Source organism: Microdochium trichocladiopsis (genome assembly GCF_020744255.1).
Source record: "Microdochium trichocladiopsis strain MPI-CAGE-CH-0230 chromosome Unknown B0I36scaffold_12, whole genome shotgun sequence".
In the NCBI taxonomy this organism is placed as follows: domain Eukaryota; kingdom Fungi; phylum Ascomycota; class Sordariomycetes; order Xylariales; family Microdochiaceae; genus Microdochium; species Microdochium trichocladiopsis.
The window spans coordinates 1,536,836-1,551,186 of NW_025763555.1; the positions used below are offsets into that span (position 1 = coordinate 1,536,836).

General features: G+C 54.8%; 2 protein-coding genes across 2 annotated transcripts; one reads left to right on the forward strand and one right to left on the reverse strand.

Moving 5' to 3' along the window:
• Positions 1-751: 751 nt before the first annotated feature.
• On the forward strand, positions 752-1,243 carry B0I36DRAFT_355259 (uncharacterized protein; the record flags this gene model as incomplete). The annotated part of the gene is made up of 1 exon (XM_046157423.1): positions 752-1,243. One exon carries the CDS (start codon positions 752-754, stop codon positions 1,241-1,243), a length of 492 nt encoding a protein of 163 aa, XP_046006096.1.
• Positions 1,244-2,938: 1,695 nt separating this feature from the next.
• B0I36DRAFT_389036 (uncharacterized protein) lies at positions 2,939-5,094 on the reverse strand (the record flags this gene model as incomplete). Its single annotated transcript, XM_046161289.1, has 2 exons — positions 2,939-4,791; positions 4,862-5,094. 2 exons carry the CDS (start codon positions 5,092-5,094, stop codon positions 3,222-3,224), a joined length of 1,803 nt encoding a protein of 600 aa, XP_046006097.1. The 3' UTR covers positions 2,939-3,221.
• Positions 5,095-14,351: the final 9,257 nt, after the last annotated feature.

The window sequence follows — 14,351 nt, forward strand, 5'->3', positions numbered from 1 at the left end:
AGGCTACCGACCGGATCGGTCCGGTATGGCCCTCCAGTGTCGCCTCGCATGCGTTCCACCGCTCTGACAGTTCCGGTTTGCACTTCACCCACTCTGGGGCCTCGCCGCGGAAGAGCTTTCGTACTAAACTTTTAGCAGGACTGAAACCGAGTGCCGAGGCGTAACATTGCAGTGGTCGGCTCTCGATCGCCGGCCGGAAGCTTCGTAGCAGACGGTACACGTCAACGACTATCGCCTGAAGACCTGAAGCACCCTGACGATCCTGCTCGATTCAGAAGTCTTGACGTGCAAATGGGCATATATGAAAATACCTGAATACACTGTTTGAGACCCTTCAATGCAACGATGCTGTCTGAGATGCCACGTAGTAGACTCAGCGCCTCAATCCAGTAGAGAGCCTTATTGCGCAAGAAGCTATCTGCTATTCCACCGCCGCGTACATTCCTGCCTTCATCCTGATTCGTAATGTGCTCTTCTAAATGATTGACCCAGTAGAAGCAGCAATACCCGATTATCGAGAGTGGGCCAGGCGTCGGCGGTTTGACTTTCTCGAGTGGGAAGCCTGAGTCGCGTAGGTTGTAGATGTCACGTTTCGCCGGGAGTTGAAGGCAGCTCTCCTGGTGCTCCACGTTCCGCGTGCCGTTGGTCTCGGCTAAGAGCGAGGAGCCTGGATGCAAGTCACGCCCAGAATCTATTCGTCGCCGCGCCGGAGCTGCTCAAGGTCCACGTCGGAGGACATCGGAGGCAAATCATGGAAGCGATGCCCTCGCCTCTGCGTTCTAGCACGTGGCTAGCCAACAAGGAAAACCAACAACTATACCCCATCTTGAGGAACTTTCACCATGCCATGTCAAGCATCGAGCGAGACAAGATCTACGCGCTCCTCGGCCTCTGTGGGCCCTCCAATACCAAACAGCTCGTAACCGATTATACAATACACGAATCCGAGGTTGTGCGAAATACAACCGCATATATCTGCGGCTGTGACGTGCAATGCTTGCCTCTAACTCCATCTGATACTATCAAGTCGTTTCTGGACAACTTGGCAACATTGCACTCGAGGACATTCAGTCTACTTCTCAGATCAACAGACGTACGTGCGATGCAGGGCGTAATGTTCATGCTTCGCGAAAGGCATCAGTATTTTGACTTCACCACCACAATGATGGAGGATGCCGCACGAAACGAAGTCCATGGAGCAGCAATGATCCAGTCATTATTAGAACGAGGTCCTCAGGATTGACTGCCGGAACGGGTAGTGTTGGGTGCCGTGCAGAATCGACAACAAGGTGCAGCAATCATGGAGGTCCTCAGCAAGACCAGGGAGGGGCAGTTCGAGCTTTCCGAACAGTTGGCCGCCAGTATCCTCCAGAACGAGACTCAACGTTACGCCATTACAAGGCTGCTTGCTGAACGCGACCAGCAGTCTATGTCCACCCACGAGGCCAAGATCTTTCAAAGACTATTGCGGTCAAGCCAGCCTTGGGAGATGTTGTTCTCTCTTTTCAGTAGATGGGGTACCGAGCTGGGAATGTCGAAAGAAGTCATCGCTACTGCTGTTAACAGTTACCCCGACAACGGGCCTGCAATGCTGCAAGCCTTTCTACAGACGGGTAGCTGGGAAGCTATTAGGGACGCACTTTTGTTCGCCGCCGTACAGCACTCCACAAATTCGTGCAGTGTCATAATGTCAATACTCAAGCATCGTCATCGTCGCGATCAGGACCCATACTCGGACACAATGCTGGCATATTTGCTAAAGCACCATCATGAGGAATCGATGTATCTTAACATTTTCGTACACGGTACGGCCGCCGGAGCGATGGCGAAGATCATCAACAAGAGCGAGTCGCCAGGACTCTGGGGGTTCCTTCGCCCACCTCCAAGCCTCGTGCAAGAGGTCGAACCGCAACGTCCCAAATCATCAACCGACCCTGGGCAACCATCGCTGTGGTGGGCGATTCGCCACGGAGAAGTGCTCCTCGTTGAAGCCTTAGTGCGCAAAGGAGCCAGCCTAGCAATTCAGCATCCAGAATACGGCACGCCCCTTACTCACGCGGCGTTGTACGCCTGTGAAAAAATGGTCAGCCGACTCTTACTTGAGGAACAACACACGCAGGCTGCTGCAGCTATGTCATCGCGAGTAAACGCTAAAAATATATTGGCCATGGCGCTTGAGCGTGACAATATTACAATATTCGAGATGCTGTTGGATTATTATCAACTTCTAATTGACGAGGCTCTTCGTTGCGGATGCACTCTTGTCTTTCACGCTGCGGTGCTAGGGCATGAGTCCATCGTGAACCTCCTCCTGTCGAAGGGCGCAAAGCTAGACATGGTGAAATGGTATAACACAGGCCCAAAAGAGCTTGCTTCTAGCTGCGATCTCGGTGTCGAACTGGTGGCGCGAAGTCTGCCATTTGAGCGCATCGCGAAACTAAAAGAGCGTCTGCTGCCAGTCCTCAGGACGCACGGCATATATAACACCAGTCAACCCGAGCTCCTCACGTACGCAGCGATTCACTGTCACACTGACGGTCTTCGCGAGCTTCTCAGTTTCAGCCGAACACACATTAATACCGCCGTTACCTCGGACGGGAACACACCCCTTCATTGGGCAGCGCTACTCGGCTGGCTCAGTATCACCAGGTGTTTGCTGGAGCATGGGGCAGACGTGAACCCGATGAATATCTGTGGCAGGACGCCGTTAGATCATGCCGTCCATTTCTCTGATTTCTCTGATGAGTCTGCTCGCGAGCTTCTTGAGAAACACGGTGCGTTCTCTACCATTGAGGATGGGAACTGCCCGGAGCTTTGTGTGGATGGCAGTACCCGCGGCCCCACAGAGCCTGATCACATAACTTCGAGCTACGTGCGCGCTCCCGCAGGCTGCTAAGACATTGTGGAAAGATACTTGCGAGCTCGTCTACGAACTCGAGCTCTATATGACGACATTCAGCGCCGACGGCGTGGTTCACCACCACCAAGGCCTGCACACGGCGGCGCTCAAGGCCGCGACCAGCCCGAACCGGCCCCACCCGCAGAATAGTTGACCACACCTCCAATGGAAGAGGAATTCATAGCTGTGATTCGATAGCAGCTCGTTGCTGATGCTCGAGAATATATACACCAAGTCCCGCGTATCAAACCACATCCTTTCAAATACCAATAACGACGTTTCGCTGGTTACATGCAATATCGCGCGCTTCAGACCGTCCCATCTACAAACGGGCAGTGGGCTGCTCTTCCACAACACCCCTCATCTCCACGTCCTTGGCACCCGAGAAGTTGACCGCGGCCCGGTCAAACACGGTGCCCGACTTTGTCAGCTTCTTCCTCCGGCCGGCGGTGCTGAGGGGCTCGTCGTCGTCCTGGTCCCGGATGTAGTAGGCCCAGTCGGCCGTCTCGTCGAGCTCAGTCTGCGAGTACCCGTTGCCGAGCCAGGCGAACCGGTTGCCGGCGTAGGTGACGTTGAAGTCGTCGAGGCGCAGGTCCTTGATGCACTCGAGGTAGTGCAGCGCGGAGCCCGGCCAGAGCGCCAGGATCGGCCCGTCGGGCCGGCCCTTGTACCACGAGCGGCAGTTCTGCACCCACACCGTCTTGGTCATGAACTGGTCCTTGAAGGCGACAAAGTCGGCCACGGCCTCGGGCTTGGCCGCGAACGTCTTGATGTTGGTCGTCTGGTACTTGTCGATCCACTTGCACATCCAGTCGGCCTGGGCCTCGATCGCGCACAGTACGGGGCCGTTGCCGATCGGGCAGTTGGGGCCCAGGAAGATGAGGTAGTTGGGGAAGTCGGCGGCGGCCAGACCAAAGTAGGACGTCGGGTCAGCCTGGGACCAGACATCCTGCAGGTTCTCGCCCTTGTCTGAGACGACGGGGAAGCGCGGCTTGAATGTGGTGTCGAAGCCGGTAGCACAGATCAGGATATCGACGGGGTACTCGTTGCCGTCGTCGCAGAGCGGGCCGCGCTCGGTGATGCTGTTGATCTCGCCGTACACGACCTGCACGTTGTCCTTGGTCAGGGACTCGAGGTAGTTCACTCCTGGGGTCAGGCGGCGGCAGCCTAGAGACCACTCGGGGATGATCTTGGACTCGAGGTAAGGGTCGTTGATCTTCTCCTTCATCGCGTTGATCATGTACTCGCGCGTCTCGAGGTTGATCTTGTTGTTCTGCAAGAAGAGGCCGAACTGCCCGTTCAAGCCAGACTCGATACCTTTACGGTAGTCGGTCAGCTTGCCGGGAACATTGGCAAACTCGGACTTTTCCTGGTCGGTGAAGATCTTCTGCTCGAGACCTGGTACAGGAGAGACCCATGTGGGTTCGCGGATAAAAGTGGTCACCTTCTTGACCTTTTCTCGGATCGCAGGGAGGACCTGGATGCCCGAAGAGCCGTTGCCGATCAGACCGACGTGCTTGCCAGTCAGGTCGACGTTGTCGTCCCAGTTGGCCGTGTGCAGCAGTGTGCCCTTGTACTGGTCGAGGCCGGGGATGGCGGGCCACTTCCAGTTGTTGAGGATACCACCGGCATTGACGAGGATGTCGCAGTGGTCGTTGACGATCTTGCCCGACGCCAGGTCTTTGACCTGCACGTCGTACCCGCCCTTGTCGTTGTTCCAGTACGCGCCGACGACCTGGTGCTGCAGCTTGATGTATCGGAATAGGTTGTACGTTGTGGCAAAGTCGTTGAAGTACTCAAAGATCTGCTGAGCGGGCGGGTAGGTTGCCTTCCAGTCGGTCTTCGGCTCAAATGACCATGTGTAGTTGTGTGAAGGGACGTCGCAGGCGCATCTGAGAAGTGAAGAGTGGTTAATTACGGTTCTCATTTCGGTATTGGGTTTGACAGATGGGACGGGCTCACCCTGGGTATTTGTTCTCGTACCACGTGCCTGATACTGCTGGGTTCTTCTCGTAGCAGACGAGGCTGTAGTTGTTGAAGTGCTTCTGCAGCTTGTAGGCCATGAGCAGGCCAGAGGCACCGGCGCCTACTGTGATGACGCGAACATGGCGTTCGGCGTGGATGGGGTTGTGCAGCCGCTGGGCAGCGTCCCGATCGGCACTCGTCGAGTGCTGGGGGACGGGAAAGTCGGCCATTGCGCCTGTGCCGGGCTTACGCTCTGCCAATTGATGCCTCGAGGGACGAATTTAAAAGTGGAATTGTAGTGATCCAGAGATCCGGTGTTTTAGCGTTGGCAGCAGCGTCGCCGTGTTTTGTAAAGTGCCCCGTACAATGCTCCCGAAGCTTGGCCTTTATCTGGCACTTGGTCTGGCGGTCCGGGAGTGGCAGGATCGGTGCGAGATCGGGGGTAAAAAGAAAGTTGCGAGATAACAAAAGTCTTGTGTAACAGATCGGCCGTGGCCTGAAGAGGAAATGTCTGGGCCAAGCGTGTATTTGTATCTCAGATACTGCAGAGCAAGAGGGAACGGCCGCATTTACCGGTTCACCATTACCATGGCGCCCATACAGTCTTTTTTCGTGCGCTTCAGTCTCGCTTTCGGGGCGGGCCTCGAACAGCTGTTCTATCCCCACGCCCACGTACGACTCCCACACCCCTCACTTCCCCAGCTCTGGTCGATGGCACCGTCGGTGAAATGAGCGAGTCTGTTGTGCGGGGAAATGTAGCTAAACTTGAGTCATGCCGGAATGGGCCGGCGGCCCCTTCGGGATCCCGGGGTACAAAGAAACTCGCTGCTAGGAGCTGGGCAGTCACCAGCATAAGTTGGTGAGCATAGCCGTGCCGTCAGAGTTCGGCTTGGCACAAGACCATGCTCCGCCGCGACCAGCCGGACTTGGAAGCAAGATTGATCAATGGGGCCAACGAGGACTTCTGAACCAAGAGAGAAGAATATTGTAATCCTGCCGTGGCTGCTAGGAGCTCAAATGTTGGCGACACACAACGCGTGCGGGTGGCTGTGGCGAATGAAACCAAGCTTAAAGGAGTCGTGCTGCTGGCTTTCGGGTTGGGATGCCTGCGCCGGCCTCGCGGGTCGTGTGCCGCGAAGGTTTAGTGCCACAAGGCACTTACGAGGAATCAGCACGTTGTCTCAGGGGAAGCCGTTGGCGCCCAAGAACAGGGCCCTGGAGCACATTGCACCAGAGAATGTTCGCGGGCCCCGACCGCCACGGCTGAGAGAGCAAGAGAAGATCTGCACGGATGTGCTGATCTGGTTGCGGTTTATGAGATGATCTACTCTCTGCGGCTGAGGATTGAAAGGGGCTGGGAAGGCTCTCCTGAGATAGTGGTCGACGAGATCTGGCGCGGCACAGTTTGGTGACACGGCGGGAGGCAGGGTTTTCGAGGGCGTTTGTCTTTTGGGTGGTCTTGTGTGGTTTTGTGTGTCGTTTGTGGCTGGCAGCAGTGCCAACATGTGATCAGGGGCCAGACCTCGACGTGCTCGGTGCCGGTTGCCGACGATGGATGACGAAGAGGTTTGAAACCAAGACTAGCAGCATGGCTCATGGCTCATGGCTCATGGTCCGGGTTGATGCTCTCGGGGTGCTCGGCGGCCTGTGCGGGCCGAGAGAGTGCGTCGCAGTAGATGAGGAGGGGAGGGTCCAATGATGCGCGTGGTCAGGCGAAGGGCGAGAAGGGCTGAAGCTTCAGCGGGTGAGGATGCAGGGGCAGGGGCAGCGGCCGGGGTCAGGGGCTGGCAGGCACGACCCGGGAGCCAGGTCCTCGTCCACGACCAGGCTGGGGAAGTGGGGCGCACCATCCATGGCAGGCGCACTTGAGCAGTCGCGCACGCGCACCCTGGCGGACGTCGCTCGAGTTGTCCTAGTCGCCCACCACGCACGCCCACCACGCCCGCAGCTAGCGCCAACAGCCCCCTTGCCCCAGCATCCATGGCTCGTCAAGCTCGTCAAGCTCGAAGCCTCGGCCCCCTCCATAGCACGCCACTCAACGGCGCGGAACCCGCAGCTGTGACAGCTTCGACCCGGCTTCGACCCAACTTCCCCAGGATAGCCTGCCAGCATCAGGTACGCTAGCGTACCTTAAGGTATTAGGTATCCCAGGGTGCTCGCTTCTGAGTGGCCCTTTGTCATATTCAGTGACCAGCTCGACGTCTTCAGACCCAGAGTTCGGCCCCCTCCATCACTCGCCGCCAAGACAGCTCCACGACTAATCACCTTGGTCCACGACTAATCACCTTGGTCCTTGAGGCACTCACGAAGCCTGTCCAATATATCTGCAGAGCCACCAAGCCACAAAGGCGGCACAGGCAGACCCTGCAGAACGCTCTGGCCGAAGGCGCGTACATCGACTATTCCGTCAGGTAGACCCTGCACTGGTCCCGCAACACACTTCTTGTCTGCACAACTCGAAATACGCCATGCTGGAGGATATCTGGATACCTATAGGTAGGTGTTTACTACATTTGGGTAATACTGGTGGGCGTCGGGGAGCTGTTGCGCCACGGCTGTTGCCACCTTTCACACTTTCACACCTCCACAGATACCGCTGGAATCCGGGGAAGCTTCCTAGCTCGCTCAGCTGTAATTTCCCAACCTTGCCATGAAAGTCAATATTGCCCGGAGCATGGTACCACCTCAGCTTGTGATATAACACAACCTCAACCCCTCCTCGATTTAAAAGAGCGCACTACAACCCTTCCATACTAAGATATCATGTAACAAAACACATTATCGAATCAGCCAAAGACATCTATCTTGCAACTTTGCAGATCGCTACTATGGTCAATTTAGCTGGGCACGTTTTTACTTCGGGCGTCATCTTTCTCCTTCTGACTGGCTTCTTCATGGCCATGCGGATTTGGGCCCGATTTTTCATCATTCGCTCCATTGGTATTGACGATGGTATGTCCTATGCCTTCTTGTGGTGCACCTTTACAAATACTGATATTCGCATTTATAACCCTTAGCTTTGATCCTGTTCAGCTGGGTATGCCCTATACTTTACGTATCTCGACCGCGTCTTTGAGCGAGCGGCAGTAGACAGATCACTGACTCTCGCCGACTTTCAAAGATATGCTCGATAGCTATGATCGCAGTTGTGATGGAAGGTACGCAGCACCAACATCCTGTCTGCAGATAACGATTTCCGTACTTGGAGGTATGCCGATCTGTCACTAATTACGCCGGCATATAGCCGCCCGCCATGGTCTTGGGTATCCCATAGAAGAAGTCGCCTATCCCGACCTCGTGTTATTTTTGAAGGTAGGCACACAGACCTCTGTTCAGCTTAGATGGAAGACTCAACGGGAGAGTAGCTTCAAACCGCGTCCTCAGCCCTTTACACTGCTGGTATCTGCGCCGCCAAAGCAAGCTTTGCCGTGCTGTATTTAAGATTGCTTCCAAACCCGAAGTACAGGTGAGTTCTGGTCCCCCACTCCCTTGATTGCCGCAGCGAACGCTGACCAACTGAGCAACTCCAGAATCCTCAACTACACGTTATGTGCCTTTTTGGCCTGTCAAGCCATAGAAGAGATAATGGTGGTCACGTTCGCGTGTAGCCCGGTCGAGAAATCCTGGGATCCGCTCATGGAAGGCACCTGCCTTAACTTGTGGGTGCTTTGGTGGACTGATGTAAGTGTCTGATGACCCAAGCAGCTCATACATAAAACTGTGGCATTTCTGGAGTTAATAGTCTTGTTTGATTAGTTTGTGTTCAACCTGTTCACGGATCTTTCGCTTTTCATCCAGCCAATTCCAGTCATGTGGAAGCTACAGATGCCAGTGGCAAAGAGGATCGGTCTCATTGCCATGATGTCACTCGGTCTGCTGTAAGCCAAACGGATAAAACTTTGACCCATCGCGCGCACAAAATGCTGACCATCTACCTTGCATAGTGTGACATCGATCTCGGTCATCCGCATTCATGCGGTCACAAGCATTGATTGGAAGAACATTACATGTAAGCATGATACCAGAAATGATTGCAATGCTCGTACACGATTGACTTTTCGCTGACCTGGGACCGTCCGAGATAGATCTGCTCGCCGAACCACTGATCTGGTGTGAAGCCGAATTATGTGCTCTGATAATTTGCTCCTGCATACCGCCACTTCGACAAGTCGCCAGGAAGATCCCGGGACTCAACACGGCCCTGGGGCTTTCCACTGGGGACAGCTCGAATCGATACTATGGCAACTCAAGACAACAGGGAGCTTCCTATCGCCTGCAGAGCCGCGGAAGCATTGCCTATACTAACAAGGGCACGGCCTCGAAGAATGCCAATCGCATCCACTCGCGGGCATACGGCACGTCGAGCCATGTCGAAGCGCTTCGGCACGCGGTAGCACAGAACGAGTCGCAGGACGAGATCTTCCCGCGCAAGTCGACCAAGGATGGCGACGTGATCATGGTGACTCGCGAGGTCCTTCGCCAGGAGTCACATGCGGACGTAGATAGGTCGAGGTCCAACTCGGACGGCATGTCGAACCATTTTGAGGGCGCTGAAGTAGATAGCCTGCATAGCTTTGTCCAGCCATCACCAGCCTCTCATCCTTGACGAGCTTTCTCCCACGGGAGTTTGGGTCCAAATATATATCCAGTATTCCCAGGTATTTTCTTCTCCCTCGCCTTCGCTCTTGGGAAAAACGACAAGACCGCCAAGGAGAATGCCAACATCGCAATCCATGGGTGGCGCACTCAAGCTTTGCTGAGGTAGCCTCATTTGTTCCTGATGCCCACTGAGCCGCTTTGAGAACTCTTCAAGACCCTCTCAAATCCACCGAACCATTACACATGAGAACTTCGTCGTGGAGGCTAACTGGAGACCGGCGGACCGCAAACCACCCACGCGCCGGGACTAAGACGGCGTTACCCTAGCCTTTCCCCGCAACGGGGCTGCCTGCAGCCCGACACAAACGAGCCACGAGCCTCCCGTAAGCTTCCGGAAAGGGAACATGGTGTGAGCTCTGTGATGATGCCATGGCTTCCAAATGAGCTCCATCGTTTAACCTAGTTTGTGGAGTGTAAGGCGTCAGCCTCACAAGGCAGTTACGGTACTGTACATCCAGGCAGCCATCTTTCTAGCCATTCTGACATGATTGCATGAACATGTACAGTCCCTTCTCTCTTCGACACACCCCTCTGCCAGATGTAGTGGATACGCTGGTGGCGCTAACGTCCACCCTGGCTTGTCCGAGGTTGAGCTAGAAGACAGAGTGCGTGCCCCAACTCTGAATGTCCCGCATTGCCGTGACCGATCTAAAACCTCAAATAGCTATGGCGCCGAACCTCGCATAAGCTGTCCACGAGCAACTTGAGTATATGATTGTAAGTGGAAAATATGCTAACAATGAGATAGCTAGGACTGTCCGATGCAGTGAGCGCAATGTCCGACGTACACGATCCCATCTACGACACTTTGGCACCACGAAAGCCCCTGCGAACGTTGCTGGTCGGCCGAAGAGTATCACCCCGGCCATGCTTAGTGCGTTGTTCGATCGATTGCTTGAAAAAGCTAGGATGTACCAAGACGAGATGGTGGTGTTCCTCTGGGACGAATTCGAGATACTGGTAACAACGTTAAGCATTGGCCGTGCCTTGCGGGCGGAAGGCTGGACTAAAAAAGTGATTCGTCGAATGGCCGAAGAGCAGAACGCAGACCTACGTGTGTGCTTTGAAATGGTGTGTTTTTGAGCGGTATCGCTTCTTGGTGTCCCTATCCTGCCAGCAGTATGGCCCGACGTGGCAGGGTGGACCTGGGCAGCGAAATGTCGCGTACACCTGTTGGCAAATTGATGGCTGCCCACTGGAGCCTTCCTCGGCAGCAATGTACATGTCACGTTGTGCGAGCATTCGTTCTGAAGTAGACGCGAAGCCTCGTTTGGTCCCTCGCTTGGATGTCACACCAGCGCCTCCACTTGTTTGGATGTAGTTGAAGGTGATCTCGATCCTCAATCGTTGTCCAGCACAAAACAGATTGCTCCAGAGGAGAAGTTGCTGCTCTAGAATCGAGCATTCGATGTCCAGTTCGTCGAATCTTTTCACGAAGTCTCTCTCCGATCGATCCTGCACATGGACTACGACGGTGGTGTCGTCTGGTCGATACGATCGATTCGAGGCTAGCTGCTTCTTCAACAATTTATCGAGTTTGCTTCGTAGGGTCTTCTCCCAGTAGTCACCTGGCGCGAGGACAAGGTTTTGCTCGCTATCCTTGGAGCCAGGGACGACTCTGCCATCTACTATCAATTTCTATTCGATCGAGTAATGTATACAAGTAGGCGGATCCTCATCATAGGATTTCTCCTCGACCCAGTCCTCCAGTCGAATCAGGGGTAGTTTGCTGGTCACCGAGGTCTGGCTTTCGATTGACGGAGTCTCGGCAATTCCTTGACCATCATCCGCAGGTCTTGCGGCCGGGATTTGCGGGCTTTCGTAGTCATCGAGCTCGTGGACTGGCCATTCGTAGCCGTTCTGCCACGGGTCTGGATAGGCGTCGGATGGCATCGTGATCGGTTGCGATGATGTGAACTGTGACGCAGGACAGTGTCTACGTGGCCATTCCATCGAAGTCGCCAGGCATAGAGCCATGGTGCCTCTACAGGGTAGCCACATGAGACATTGGATCCACATACAGATGAGTCATCCAGCCTGTGTTCCAGTACTTAGGAGCTCCCGCAGTCCCATGCTCACTAACCTGAAGCAGCTGAGCATGGCTTCCATCGAAGACACATGGTTAATTGACGATGGCGCGAGGCTCGACGGTGGTCTATTGACGTGCAGTTTTGGCTATAAAATGGTCGGAGGCTCCTCTGACCGCACTCCATCCCGTAAACATCTATAGATCCGGCGTTCTAATTTGCGTCCTAATTTCATTTCGCTTTTGTCGAAAGCCGCTTTCTGTCCCTTGCGGAACTAAAAGGTTATTGATGAAGAGGTGGCCGTTGCGAGCGCTACGTGTAGTCCGTAGACTGTACAGCCCATCCTGCCAGGGGACTGCGAACTCGCGTTTCCTGCCAACACTCCAAACGAGTTCACGTTGCTTGTCCACCACGCCTTCCGCTGAGTAGAGAGTCTCAATAGAGGACCTGAAAGCCAAATGCGCCATGTCATCGCCACAAAAGACGGCCGGTCGAAGTCAATACTGATATGGCTATAGGCCCTTAAGAGATTGCAGAAGGTCGCCGTGCAAGCTATGGCTTTCAACTTCGGCCGATCGACGAGAACGAATAAGTGTAGAAATGTTTGGTAGCAAGACGCTTATTTGTTGCAGCATCGTGTGTTTTTCTCATGGCAATTACTACACGGGCATGAAGAATTGCTACCCGGGCATGACTCTTACACGGGCATGACTTCTATCGCCTCCGATTCGCTCATTTTTTTCCTTCGACCCACAGGTACATCAGTGCAAAGGCGGTGAAGCAAGCTCTCTTAACAAGGCCGTGCTTTCGGTATAGTCAGAACCAACCAGGTCAACCAGGCCTCTAGAACAGGTCTTAGGCGTATATCAAAACAAGGTCTGGTTTTCAATACAGAACACGGCCAATTCCAGCACGCCCTAGAGGGCAGCTATCTATATCTCTATCCTCTAACTACTATAGATGGAAGAACCTCCTCGTCGCTGTCAAGCAGCTCCCACTGACTCCTTCGCCTGCGAATGCTAGATTGCGTCTTCCGTCCGTTGGCACGTACTCCTGTAGTTCTTCCAGCTCCAAGAACAGCTGACCGGCTGCGCGTCTGGCGCTGGGATGAGGCACTGGCCTGGCTACTAGCCTGGCTGCTGGCCTGTTGGCTCGCTTCCAGAGCAAGCCTAGCTAGCGTTGACTTGTTGTGACTTCCTGGTGGTCGACCTCGTCTGCGCCCTGTCGCTTGGCTTGCTGGATTGCTGGCTCGTTGGCCACTCGGCTGGCTGCTTGCCTCAATGGCTAGCCGCGCTGGAACAGCCTGTGTGGTGTTCTTAGGTCTGCCACGGAGAGCAGTGGCGATCTTAGGGTCGAGGATTCGTCGGTATGGATCTCGAGAGGATGGCTCTCGTAGGCGCCACCGAGGATGGCTCTCGTAGGCGCCACCGAGGATGGCTCTCGTAGGCGCCACCGAGGATGGACCTCCCATTTGGTGAGAGGCGTGCCACTCACCAGCTTTGAGTAGATTGTGTGGCAGCAGGGGATTCCAAGCTCGGTCGAAACCGAGCAGTCCTCACTGCAATCGCCAATGGGGTCAGGGAACGGATTCTTCCCCGTCGGCATTGCTTTCCTTGCTAGCCGATATTGTTTGTTGATAAGCCCGAGACCCTTCGAAGAGAGTGCTGTCCGGGGTTCGCCTAGATACTCCGAGCTGGACCCTATGTACTCTCGCGCGGTAAGTACCTCGTCCGCTGCGCAGGCGTCGTTGAAATCTCGCTCCTGGTCCTTCATCATGTCCTGCATAGCCTCGATAAGCCGATAGAGATTGCTCATACCATTCAGGAGATAGCTCTTGATGTTGTTGTTGCTTGCTTCTGTCCCAGATGTGACGCGTATGCCGAAGTTGCGATAGTTGCGAATGAAACATCGTGCCCACTGCGCCCTGACAGGCATGTAGGTTCCATGGAGATACCGCAGGATGGCCCGCTGGTCGTCAAATTCCCTACAGAGGCTTCCCCACGCCTTCTCGTGAGCCTCCTCTGTCTCCGCAAACAAGACGACCTTCCACATCATGAGAACCCCTCGATGGCTATGAGGGACGACTTCAGCTGTCTGCGCGTTGACCAACTGTCCGTCTTTCGGGCCGAGCTCAGCCTGTGCCTGTGGAGCGTAGTCCTCCCCGTTGCTGCTGTCGGGACTACTACTGCTACATTGGCCCTTGACCCACTTCTGCTTTGACTTGAGCAAGACGTTAGAATTGATGTGGTGGATGCACAGCTGCTGCTGTGCCTCAGTGAACTGATCATTCAGGGCGGCCTTCATCTGACTGTCGAAGTCAGTAATGATAACGTCCGGTTGGCGAATAGAGTGCTGCTCTGAGATCTGTCGAATGCTCTCAGAGAGGAACTGGAACCCCTCCCGTCTCTCGTTGTCGATCAGACCGAACGCCGCATTGTAGACAGAACCAAGGCAGGTCTGTCCTGTTGCTTGGAATAATGGAAGCTTGAAGCGGTTGGTGTTGTATGTGTTGTCGAAGCTGATGACCTCAGGAAACCGCTTCCACGTCTGGAGGCAGTACGGAAAGGTCCAGACAAGACCGACGAGGCGGTTTGGCTCATCATCCGCCCACTTAACAAGATAGGGAATCTCCATCTCGTCGAACAGCTTGATCAGTGCTGCAGTAGGAGTGTGGCCGCTCAACTTGTCTCGGCTGATACGAGACCTGGCGTTATAGATATCCTTTCGTGTAAAGGATGACTCGGGATTCTGCTCCAGGACGATCGCGCGTACGTCACGGGCCCGAATTCCGACCCGACGGC